General features: G+C 41.5%; 1 protein-coding gene and 1 long non-coding RNA gene across 3 annotated transcripts in view; one reads left to right on the top strand and one right to left on the bottom strand.

The window, feature by feature from the left end:
• grin2ca (glutamate receptor, ionotropic, N-methyl D-aspartate 2Ca) overlaps positions 1–9,438 on the top strand; it is a 70,289-nt gene extending 60,851 nt beyond the window's left edge. For both annotated transcript variants that reach the window (XM_005739931.1, XM_005739932.1), the window contains exons 9-13: positions 283–512; positions 3,842–4,002; positions 4,120–4,307; positions 6,106–6,338; positions 7,153–9,438. In XM_005739931.1, coding sequence (XP_005739988.1) covers positions 283–512; positions 3,842–4,002; positions 4,120–4,307; positions 6,106–6,338; positions 7,153–8,775 — 2,435 coding nt within the window. In that variant the 3' untranslated portion in view covers positions 8,776–9,438. The remainder of the gene's footprint in view (positions 1–282; positions 513–3,841; positions 4,003–4,119; positions 4,308–6,105; positions 6,339–7,152) is intronic.
• Positions 441–12,888, bottom strand: LOC102216255 (uncharacterized). Its single transcript, XR_311917.2, has 4 exons — positions 12,824–12,888; positions 12,612–12,676; positions 11,560–11,630; positions 441–497 (listed from the first exon to the last, which is right to left on the bottom strand). It is a non-coding gene; the product is annotated as an uncharacterized LOC102216255 (long non-coding RNA).
• Positions 12,889–13,207: the final 319 nt, after the last annotated feature.

Below are 13,207 nucleotides of genomic sequence, written 5' to 3'. Positions count from 1 at the left end.
AGGCAACTACCAATTTTCAAGGATGTTGCCTTCCTATTTCTAGTTTACTGTGATTGAGCCATTAGGGGAAAAACTCAATTATCATCAGAAGTGAAAGTCTGAACAATAAGTATAACTATGTTTGTTCATCCCTAAAGTTTTCTCTATCACTAATATGTTACCAAAAAACACGTCAAGATATTAATTAACAAATAAAAATTTTAAACGTGTTCGATTTCACAGATACTTGGGTCATCGTCTTGGCCGGTACTAGATGTCCCCTCTTTACTTCATCCTTTCTAGATCCCGGAGGTCCCACCTTTACCATCGGGAAGTCTGTGTGGCTGCTGTGGGGAATTGTCTTCAATAACTCTGTCCCTGTTGAGAATCCAAAGGGCACCACTAGCAAGATCATGGTCCTGGTCTGGGCTTTCTTTGCCGTCATCTTCCTGGCTTCCTACACAGCCAACCTGGCAGCCTTCATGATCCAGGAGCAGTACATCGACACAGTGTCCGGACTGAGTGACAAAAAGGTACAGACCTCTGTCATTGACCGTCCTGAGCGTGTTGCTGTGTTTAATGTACAGCTTAGGAAAGTGCTCTATTTTAGGAGTGCAAACAACATGTGGCAGAGCTATGAAGTGTAAACATCCAGAAATGCCAATGTCATAGCTGTGACTTTCCACTTTCCCTGCAAAACACTAAAGGGTTCACACATTAAGTGGGGAAATTGAATTACACAGCCAGACTCTTTGGAAGGTGATGTCAACGGAAAGCCTGTGAAACATAATACACAAGTGGATTTTCTGGGTAGACGGCGATTATATTTTTCTGGTATTATCTTATGCATATTTGTCTGGCCCGGGGATGTGTTTTATAGGAATATTGACGAGGAAATCCATGTTAAACCATCAGCACAAAAAATGATTTGCAGACTTTTTGCTTGCAGGCAACTGAAGGGATTAAAGAGGCATTTGAGGAAAAGACCAAGCAGTCCGCCGCTCATTACGAGTCTAGCAAAGTCATTTACAATTCCAGTTTCATCATACATTAACTCTGCCATGCAGCGAAGGAAACAGAATCAGTCTGACAGTGAGCCCATAGATTATTAAAGGGAATTCTGCATGGCAGCATGGTGGGAAGTGAGCGCTCAACTGCTGTTGGTCCAGCTGTGCCGAACCCCTTAGGTTAAGTAAATGTAAATGAGGTACAAGAAGACACCACAGAACGTGACCTTGTATCAGAGGAGACAAGCTCAGCTACTTTCAAGACACTGCAGTGTTAAGGGAGATGATTACCTCGTTTGTCCAGAAAAGGCACTTCACTTACACAACAACTTTTTGCAAGTCGGAAGTCGGTAACACGTCACTACCCCGAACTTCTTTTGGCACTGCATCTCTAACCTTTAAAGTAGGGGTGTAATAATTCTCCATAACCACAGTTCATGCCATGCTTTTTCTTCAGAGTTGATGGTGAAAAATATTCATTATTCTGATGGCTTTCTGCAAAATCTTCATCCAGGTGGATTCAGGGAGGTTGGTCAGATACTCCTGATAAACATCAGGAATACTGTGTCGTTTATTTGTTCATTTTTGACTTTTGGATAATGTGCCAGATGTTCAGAAGTTCATGTCTGATGGCTTGAATTGTAAAGATCAACAGGTATCAGATCAGCACCTACTGACCAATCAGTTCTTGAGACAATAGCGTCACCCTGGAAGATCCCTGGGACCTCTGTGTGGCTACCAGGAGGGTCTAAAGATTCTTATTTGCAGCTTTAGTCCTTTACATTTCTTCTGTTGGCTGCAAACAATTTCACAACAATTTTATTGTTTATGCTCCTTAATATAAAACCCTAAAGCAGGACGTCCATTTGTACCTGCGGACCTTATCAAATTTCCACGCTGTCTAAGCCAGGCATGTCCAACACATTTTACCCCGTGGACTACATACGGCCCACTCCCCTGAAGCTCCCCTGTCTGTCAGTGTAAAGGAGTTCAACTACACTTGCGATTTCAACAGAACGTCTCAGTTTTTCTCCAAGGTAAATAAATGTTGCTTCAGTAAATGAAAGAAATCTATCAGCGCGACTCTTTGGGCTTAAACTGTAAGAAATAAATGTGTAAAATTACAGAAAAACATTGGTTAGCTCACAGCCTAGCACTGGTTTTTTTTTGTTTTTTTTTACTGTAGATCCAAACGTTTTTATAGCAGATGGGAAATTTTCAGTCATTTAAATGTTTTTCTATTACTTAATTACTTCAGTGTACCAAGAATGACCATGTGGGAAGTCTTTATTAGTGAAAAAACCTCTAGTGGGCCAAAATGCTTTTCTGTTGCTGGGCAGATTCTGGCCCCTGGGCCGTATGTTTGACATCCTTGGGTGTATTTTGTTGATCATTCTGCAGATGAAAAAAATGAAAACTAAAAATCTTCCGCACATCTAAAATTTAATAAAATAAAATAATTGGTGCCTTAATTTTTATTAATAGTTCAGCCCTTTTCATCTTGGCTTCAGATAGGCGATACTACACTACTGCACACTGACTTTCAGTCACTCATACAGGCGGTTTTTCTGTAGCAGCTGTGTTGGTTTCAGTCTATAAAGTCAGTGTAGCCTCTTATTTTTAAGATAATATAGTTTCATGTTCCTTTGGGAAGTCTTATTTGTGGTCAGATGATGCCAATGACATCTCAGTCATGAGAACATGATTGAAAGCACTGGGTTGATTTATTGAGTTGATAACCACCTTTGTGTGACTGCTTACCCTGATTGCCAGTGTTGGAGTAAGTGAGGTGAAATGATATCCTGGGTATGTTGTACTTGCTTCGTACTACAGGGCTCCGACTGACCATTAATAACGCTGATCCTGGGCTGATGTCAGCAGCCTGTGCTGCAGCTGATGTGATTTCCTCCAGAAGTGTTAGCTTCTGCCATGCAGACTGCAGCAAATGTCATTTCTCTGTTTTCTCATATTATCTGTCACATTATCAGATTTTCACTGTAATATAATTAGACAGTCATAGTAGAATTTGAAAAAACAAATCACAATGATTATATTATTATGAATCCTAGAGAAAATTAAAAAACAGATAACAGGACTGGTTAAATTAATAACTTTGTTTTTTGAGCAACGAGGTGACGAAATGCATAACTGTACAAACAAATATAATTTGTTTACATATCAATCTCTGTGCATTTTATCACAATATTGATATTTCATTTCTAAATATGAAGACGGGATACGTTACGGGCGGAGACTGCACTGGTGTTCCTCATAATGCCAACACTGTAACCTGTACTCTGCTACTTCGGTTTCTTTATTTTAACAGCTGACGATTTGTGTTTAATCTCAGTCTGTTCACGAGCACTCTGTCTTTCTGAGATGCACAAATTTTATACAAAGTAACTTGATGTTCAGCTTGTAATCAGACACAATCAGCTCCAACAGAACAGCCTACAAGAGCTACATCTAGAAGCTAAACACCACAATACAGGAGCCACCAACCAGCATTGTGGAGCTTAGTTGTATTGTTTAGTTGTATTCAATTTAGAAAGACTTCCTTTAATGAAAAATTAAAAATAAATAATAACTTCGGCATGCTGTGAATTATTTTGTCTGAAAACAGACAATATTGGATCCAAAGATCAAGTTTTTTTTAATGGAAATTGTAATCATCACATTTCAGTTTTTCCTTGAGCCTTCTTGTTCTTATTTCTCTTTCACATGAGGAGAAGTGCTTCCTCATAAAACATCAGAGTGATTGAATAATCTATGTCTATATGCCATCGTCTCTCCTGAGACACTTATTCGATCAACGGCATTATTTTTGTCATTAAAAATTGTTATTCTACTTCCAGTTTCAAAAGCCGCAGGAGCAGTATCCTCCATTCCGCTTTGGTACCGTCCCAAATGGCAGCACAGAGCGCAACATAAGGAGTAACTATCCCGAGATGCATGCCCACATGGTCAAATACAACCAGAAGGGAGTGGAGGATGCCCTTAACAGCCTCAAAACAGGGTAAGTGTCTGCCAGGAATCGTAAAAAGTCTCCTCACAGCAGACGTGTGACTGAAAGAAGAGCCAGACAATTACACGATGGCCATTTGAGTAAAAATCCTTTTCTTTACCCTGCTAGGAAACTGGATGCTTTTATCTATGACGCTGCTGTGTTGAATTACATGGCTGGCAAAGATGAAGGCTGTAAGCTGGTGACAATTGGCAGTGGCAAAGTGTTTGCTACCACTGGTTATGGCATTGCACTCCAGAAGGATTCACGCTGGAAACGACCCATCGACCTGGCCCTGCTCCAGTTCCTGGCTGATGGTAAATTCTACATTTAATAGATTGCTTTAATATTTGTATTTGCAGTATTCCCACAAAGCTGAATGAGAAAAAATTCTAATGATTGAAAGCCAAACCTATACTGTTGTAATAAAAGGGCCACACAATATTATTACAGTAAAATGTATCTGAATGAGAGAATGAAAGATCATAAAAGCAATAAAGAAACTTTCATGAGATAAGATCAAATGTGATTCATTAGGTCCTTAGGCAAATTATTGCAAAGCCTTGGGCACAATCCCCATAACCTTTGGCAGAATATGCAGTAGGTAAACATTTGGATAATAAAGCACACTGTCAGACTTATCACTGCTCAGATCAGCAGCAAAGGCACACGATTTAGGCAGGAAGATTTTTATTCTAGAGGGAAGAAGAGGAAGACAACAGCTGTCATAAACATAAAGATCTCACAGTTTTTGTGGAGGCAGTTTAGGAAGCAAACAAGTGACTGAGCCAACACTGTTGGTGTTGCCAAAAAATGTTTTCAGATGATCCGGATGGTGGTTTATGTTTCTTTTGATTTGTAGCTTTATTTTTACTGATATCGCTGCTAACATGTTTGCTAGAGCCAGCGATGTGAAAGCTTTCTTTGCAATAATAGCCATAAGGCTGGGCGATGGTCTCCATCACTGGATCATCGTATCGTCCCCCTGAGAAATCACAAATAACCAATGGCATCGGTGCAGGACATACAGGGGCTGGGGGTTAAAGTTCACTTGTTAAGGTAGCACTTTCCACCCTCTGTAATGCATACTGTACTGATCAAACAAAACAAGCAGAGCACTACAGCTCCCGGTGACAGAGAAATACACACACCAGAGAGCACTTCCCTTATCCAACATTACGAGAGACGCTGCAGCTGCAGCAGTTGGAGAGAGTCATTTATACAGCACAAAAAAAGCATGATTTAGACACTGTAATTAGTGAGAATAAGTTGAAAGTTATCATTTGATCAGTTGCCCGGATCTTTTTTGTAATTAATTAATTATTTAAGGTCGTTCTGAGTCCTCCAGTGTTTGGGAAAAATCTCACCTGGTTCTCCTCTAGTGTCCGCCATGACCTCTGCATACATACGTAGTATGTAGTAGAGGCTGTTAAGCTCTAATTTAAAAATGAAACCATCCTTGCGTTTTCTCTCATTTTGAGATGCACCAGCGCAGCCATTCCACACATGCACATTTATTCCAAAGGAAGCAGAAGTGCGTGCAAGGGCTTGTGTGTGTGTGCATGCATGCGTGCACCAAGACAAGTCCAAGTCGCAGTTGTCGGCAACATGTGGAGATATCGCATAACATAGCAAGACGGATAATAGGCTTGTAATGCCTTACTTGCACTGAGTCTGCCCCCTCAGATTGTTGTCTGCATCTGCACAAACCTAAATGACTATAATAAAGGTGATCCTGAAACTGAAAAGGAGTGCTACCTTGGTCTTGTTTTCTGCTTAGTTCAATATGAACTTTGCATGAATTAAATTCACAGAGGTGCATTTCCTTCTTGCAGCCAGGTAAATGTTACCCATGCTCCCACCTGGTCTGTGGGGCTGCAGTTTGAGACCCCTTGTTTTAGACAAACAACCGCTGTCTGCCCAGGATTTTTCAATTTGCAAAAAAACAACAACTTTACTCCGTTTTATCTGGGGTACTGATTATCTGAAAGAATTTCATTATCCCATGTGAATGATGTTCAAAGGAGATTGGAGGGTGTTCTATTACTCCCTAAAAATACTGCTAGTGTTATGCAAATAGAGCTTAAGCCTGTATTCTGTGCTCCTCGCTCACAGGTGACACACAAAAGCTGCAGACCGTCTGGCTCACTGGCATCTGCCGTAATGAAAAGAAAGAAGTCATGAGCAGTAAGCTGGACATTGACAATATGGCGGGGGTCTTCTACATGCTGCTTGTTGCCATGGGCCTGAGCCTGCTGGTCTTTGCTTGGGAACATCTCCTCTACTGGAAACTACGACATTCAGTCCACAAATCAGAGCGCTTGGACTTCCTCCTAGCTATCAGCAGAGTAAGTACCCAAGTGGTTTATGTTACTTTCATCAGCCACGTAGCTTTAAGTGCATTCATGTGCTGTCAGTAAAATCTAAAAAACAATCTATAATAATAATAATAATATTAATAATAAGTTCCCAACAAGGAAAATTCACCCAAACAGATTCAGTGCTCATGTTTACGCAAACTAACGGCACAAAAATTCACAATTGTAAAAAAATGCTGTATCCTTTGTGAGGTCTCCTTCAAAGTAGAGCATTAAAAGACATCGGAAATCCAGTAGGTGAGTAACACAACCACAATAGTTCAAGGGTAGCAAAAGAAAGACTGTAAAATACAGTGAGCTTAAAGCAACGAAGGGACTTCAGGGATACTGGAATAAAGTGGCAGTCGTGCTGCTGGTGAAACTGAATCTAAATTGCCCCATTTAAAAAAAAAAAAAAACTTCATCTGTGTGTCTAGTGTAGTCAAAAATGAGATTAAGTATTCCAAAGAGATATGCAATGTGGATGTAAAATATAGCTGATGGGATAAAAGTGGAAAAACTAATATGGTAAGTGCACGATCAGCAAATCGCTCATTTATATTCCTGAGATGAAGCTGTGTCCAAACAACATTTCAATCACAGCAACACGCACATAAACCATCAAAACAATAACGACTCTCCTTCTGCAGTTACAGCTTTCTGTCATTTTTTTCCACTTTACTAGGTCAGCATGTCAATAAAATCTCTCTTTTTTTTTTATCCCACTCAGTTGATGAAATTGCCGGTCATTCTGGTATCTAATGAAGTTTACACATATTAATATTAACTTTCCACCTCTCCGCAGGGCATCTACAGCTGCTTCAATGGGGTAGAGTCCGCTGACCACAACGGGAGCATACAGAGTCCAGACGTCACTTCTAACTATACACAAGCCAATATGCTAAAGATGCTTAAAACAGCCAAGGACATGGTGTCCTCTGCAAGAGTGGAGAACTCTTTGGATAATGCCACCAAAACAATAGAGAACTGGAGCAGGCGGGGGGCCGACAATGTGCGAGCTGCCCTGCCACCCAGAGTTACCACCACAGACATGACTCACGGACGCCTGCCCTACATCTCAAGCATCACAGACAACCATTCTCCGTACCCTCAGAGGGCCATTACACCCACCTTTCCCATTCATTATGGGGATTCTTCATCCCAAACCCTCCTGGATAAGCCCCGGGTGGTAACTCGACCAACCCCACTCCGGTACACGCTGCCCGCCCGCAGCAGTCAGCACATCTTAGAGAGGACTCTGCCCATCTCCAGTCTCAGCAGCCCTCACATCGCCATAAGGGATCCTTCTCCTGCCGGACCGTCAAACCCCCATCCCAGCAGCAGGCTGTATGTGGAGAACCAAGCCCGTCACCCCATCTCTCCTTTTGCCACTTACAGGGACTTCCAGATGCCAGATATCTACATGGAACACAGAGCACCCCTGAGGAGGAAGTTCAGCTACCCCCCTGACTGTGTGAGTCGCAGGAGGAGGTCCCATAGCTATGTGTTTGATGCTGCAGACCCGAGAGTAAGAGGTGATTACGATGGACCTCAAACCTGCCTCGCCGAGCTGAGAGCAAATCACCTCCTAAGCAACCACGCCTCCAATGCAGCTGCCATGCCTTGCACCGCAGGACACTACCCTAGTGGCAGCACCAGCTGCAACTCCTGCATGAAGTCCTACCTGGAACCCGACATGGACGACATACCACTCCTCGGAAAGGACAAGCTGAACCGCCGCGCCTCATTCCTCAAAGCCACATGGGGCAATGACAGGATCCATCAGGTAGATGAAACAAAGCCTTCGACATCCACATCTCCCCCGACCAGAGGAGACATGCCTGACCTGTTTCCACGGGTGGTAGTGGCTAACCCCAAACCCCACAAGCTATATGGCAGTCTGGGGCACAACCTGTCCTGCTACCCTTTGGCTGCTGAGCCAGCCTACTTGGACCCAGCCCACATGGGCTCCTACCCCTACAAGCAAAAGCTCAAGTACTCCGAGTCCACCCGGCTGCCCTCTTACAGGGAAGCCATTCTGCAGAACGCAGCCGCCCTGCGCCGTTCTTCCTCCACAGTGGTGCACAGACACTATTCCACCTACCTGAACTCGTACACAGACTTACCCGTGTACGTGGGGCCACTGGCTCAGGGACCGTCCCAGTTCTACAACAGTTCCAAGGACATGTGCCACTTGTTTCCCTGTACAAGCCACTGCCCAGACAATGCAGCAATGCTGCCTCGTATGAGTGACAGGCAGATGGTTTACCACAACAATATGTTTGGGGCCTACGATGGCACAGGAAAGAGGGAAGACCCAGGCTCTGGGCCTAGAGACCGGAGGCAGGTGTTGGTTGCGCGAAGAGTCAACAGTCCCTATGTGCCAAAGCCCTGGGGTAGGGTTTCAAGCCTGGAGTCTGAGGTCTGAACCACCATCCTTAACAGTCCTCCATTAGGCTCTGTGACTGAGCCCCAAGGAATGCCTGGAGGTTCTCCCCTCAGCCTCTGGTTAAAGCAAAAATAAAACTCTACACCAACAGTGTATTTGAGAGCATTGACTCTCAATTATCAGTGCAATAATATCTTGGGCAGTGATATGTAAAAGGAGAAGACACTCAAAAACAAGTTACTGCTGGGACTTTATAAGCCAAACTGAAATACAAATTTTAAAAAAGGCAATGTTGAAAAGTATTTAATACATAAGAATTTAACCCGTTGATTGTTATTTAAACGATTTTTAAATGCTGTGTTGCTATGTGAACGAATACTGGGAGACAATATACTGTAGCCTCTCGATCTGATTACAACTTGTGATTTTCTGCTCTCATTTCCTACAAATTCACTTCAGTTTCCCACCATTTCGATTGAGTGATAAATTATCGATATAATTTTGTGATCAAACCACTGACATGTCTTCCGAAAATTTCTAAGTCCACGACCTTGGGCGCACCGTTGTTCTGAGACTTTCTGCTCCACTGGTCATTAATGTAATTTGACTGAGATTTTAAAAAGGGAAAACCATATAAAGTATCATGTATTTCCATTGTCACACTACCCTTTAATAAAGAACAAGGCCATCAAGGGTCTTTTGGGATCATCCTCTGTCCTCTTCATCTGTGTCCTCTCATATTCAAAGGACATAGAAAGAAAGTGGCTCTCTCATTTAAACTTGAGTTGTATTATGCACACAGTCCATCGAATCATACAGAAAGAATAAATACAGTATAGTGGAACCATTTTTCAGTGAAGTAGCCTAGGGTCTGCTATTCCACAGATCACTTATAATCTACAGACATTTAAACAAGACTTGGTCAAATCAAACAAGCGGTTTTTCCTAAATGACCCTGAAGATCAGTACATATGGTAACTAATACAGAAAGACAAGGAAATTATTTCACCTGGGAAAAGAAAAGAGGGATGTTTATCCATTTACAACAACAAAATCTGTATTTTTATGTTGTCGCTGAAAAGTCTGAATTCCCAAAGGAGCAACAGAGGGTTCAAAGAGTTGCAGAGCTTAAGCCGAATCTCATATTTTCTAATGTTCAGTCAATGTTTTAGTAGATAAAACAACTGATTCACATTCACATATCAGTCAACATTGTTGTTATTATTGTTCAAATGATAAAATCCCTACAAAAAAATATTGCTGTACAAGAGGTACAGCCCTGACAACTGCCCAAAGCAGAGTTAACTTCACTTCCATACCTGTCCTGACTTGATCTTAGATGTGTTTAAATATTAACTGCAGGCTCAAAAGCCATGGCGTTTTGGTTTCAGCTACAGTAACATGTAAAAAGATGTAAAATGATTAAGTTGCAAACAACAGAATATCCCTTCACACAGCTCACAGCATCCGTCTGGGTAACAAACCATAAGATCAACACTCATTCACACAACAGTCGTGTGCAAACAGCTCAGTCAGGGTGCTGCTGTTGTATCTGGCTGCCAATCTCTAAACACAGAGAGCTGCCCCTGCAGCCGCAGAGAAAGGCCGCACTCGAAATAAAACGAAAAGCAAAGGCAGTATAAAAATCAGAAGCACTGTAAGTAAGAGGGAAATGAGGCGTTTGAGCTGAGATGGTAAATATTACCACATTTTTACAAAACGAGAGTAGGAATTTGTCTGCGGAGATGTCAATCCAAATAATCCATTGGTTGATTAGGACAGATCTATGTCTATGCTAATATTTAATGGGTTAATTCACCAATATTTAATCATAAGCTGCACATCTCCACAAACTGTCATGAAATTTGGCCTGGTAGCTTTTCCTGCGAACTGACACAACAAAAAATAACCTGACTGATGGCTCAAATAACCTGTGTTCACACTCCATGTTGTTCACAAAGCACCAACTGCATGTGCCAAGCAAAAAACAAAGGGAAATGACTGCAGCTCAGCCAGCAGAATAAAGTTTACAAAGAGTTAAAACAAACACCGCACACAGCAGTATGAACGCTCAAAGCTTCAGCCAACAGATACCAGAACAATCAGCCAGGAGCAGATCTGCAGAGAGCAACGAAAACAGCCAGCAGCGTCAGCAGGCGCACTTCAGAACAGCAATTAAACAGAGTCCCGGCAGAAACTCACCTGTTAGCAGAGGCAGTAAACATTTATCGTGCCGAAGGTTCCCATACTCAAAGCAGCAATGAATATTTCTGATATTTACATGCCTAAAGCCAAATTACAGCATGCAACCATCACCGGCTTATCCAGAAGCAAAATAACACAGAAGACAGGCAAACTGTGTCCCATGTTCAATGCTACACATTCTCCACGTGATTCTGCTAAAGAAGTCAGAATGTGTCTTTATTTAACCTCCTAGGACCTGGCGTCCACATATGTGGGCATCACATTTTGGGTTATTTAGACCAAAATACTCAATTTTGCTCTACAAGGGCCTGATATCCACTTACGAGGACATTATGCTGCTACTGTTCTATCAAAATTTTAATCAAATATCCTCATAAGTGGTTCTCATTTTTCTCAGAAACAAAAATTAGGCAAATTTTTTTTAGTAATTCTTTGTTTTTACATTCATCAGGTCCCAATCAGCCCAAATATCAAAGAGAAATTAAAAATGCATGCCGTGGAAGAGTTCGGGTCTTAGGAGGTTAAGATTTGATCTGTGTGTTTGTTTCTATGAGGCATTCGTTTTCATTAAATAACAACTCTGAGAAGTATGGAACTAAGACACAAATGGACATTTACAGTAAACATGATAGCCGGCCTGATCTGGCTGATGTTCATCTGGGTGTCAGCTGTCAGTCTTCTCTTCCACCCTGCACAGACAGGAAGTAAAAGAATTGCAAATAAAGAAAATGAAAAAGAGAAGAAACTGACAGTTGCATACCTGAAAACACATAAAAATGATGAGAAAAGAAATTAAAAAAAATGCAGGATTGAAAATAAATACATGACATCTGGTCCATAACACTTCTCCGTCCTCAAGCTCAGAACTTACTATGCATTAGCAGCAGGCATCATGTATAAGAAACAGTAATCCAATAAAAATACTGTAAATAGGTAAAAACGGCAGTATTAGAATAAAAGCAAAAAGGTAAAATGAAAAAACAAAACAAAAACAGGAAGCTGGCATCTTGTTTATGTTAACATGTTCTGAACTTCATTAATATTATTTGACTTCATATGTGACTTGAAAGCAGAGAAATTAGAAGCTCTTTAAACTAAGAACAGGCAGTAAAGACTCTCACACTGAGCTGAAATTAAACTAGTGCAAATACATTATTACTGTATGTATTTATGGACCAGTCTTTCCTTATTTCAGTGACAGATACAACCCCAGCAAATTTCTATTGGATGAACTTCTTTCTTTATTATTTATAGGGTGAGCATATTTTGACTTCCAAAAAAGAGGACACTTGGCCCAATCATGAAGAACTTTAATAATACTGTTTGTTTATAAAAACATTTTTAACATATTTAAACTATGCCTTCTCCGTGTGGTTAATGAATGGCGAAATTCAAATGTCATATAGGCTTTTACAAGTCAACAAGCACAAAACGTTGGCCACCCTATTATTTATTTATTTATTGGAAGAAATCATTTAGCCTGACTGTTAGCTAGCAAGCTCGGCTCTTAGAGCTAATCAATTACGCTAGCCGAGATCACCTGTGCCCGACAGAGTTACACTGACCGCTGGAGGACTACTGTCACATGAAAATTACAAACAACACTCCGTTTAACAGCAGAAATAATCTCATTTAAAGGATTTATACGAGTTTAACACAGACGAACGTACCGAAGCAAACAGGAGGAGAAACCGCGGTCCAAGTCTGGAGACACCAGCAGAGGGCGCTGCTCCTACTGATAGAAAACAGTGAAAACTACGTTAAAAATCCAAAATTATTTAATATATTATTAGGAAAAAATAATAATAATAAAACATTTAATAGTTAATAGAATCGGGCTTGAATATATGGCAGTGAATAAACCCATTTAGGGGTCATCTACCTCCATCTCACCCTATCCTATACTCTGTCACGCCCATCATGTCCACTCTCCCTCCTCTGCGCATGTCCAAACCACACCTGTGTATCCTGAGCTGCCTCTCTGCTCCACTTATTTCTCACTCAACACCTCCAGCTCAGCCTCCTGGCTTTTTTCAGTTTAAACCATGCACCATCACAGGTCTCACTACCATCTAATAAACCTTCCCTTTCACTCTCGCTGCTTTGCTTCTGTCACAAATCACCCTGACTCTCATCTCCACCCACTCCACCCCGTCTGCATGCTCTTCTTCACCTCTCTTGTGCGCTGGCGTGTTTGTGGACCACAGGTATTTAAACTCATCCACCTTCACCACTTGCCCTCCTTGCATGTTCACCTTTCCACCTG

The sequence above is a fragment of the Pundamilia nyererei genome, unplaced genomic scaffold (genome assembly GCF_000239375.1).
Source record: "Pundamilia nyererei isolate P.nyererei 1_Seehausen unplaced genomic scaffold, PunNye1.0 scaffold00095, whole genome shotgun sequence".
In the NCBI taxonomy this organism is placed as follows: domain Eukaryota; kingdom Metazoa; phylum Chordata; class Actinopteri; order Cichliformes; family Cichlidae; genus Pundamilia; species Pundamilia nyererei.
The sequence above is the reverse complement of the archived record's forward strand: the minus strand, read 5'-3'. Positions and strand labels throughout refer to the sequence as shown.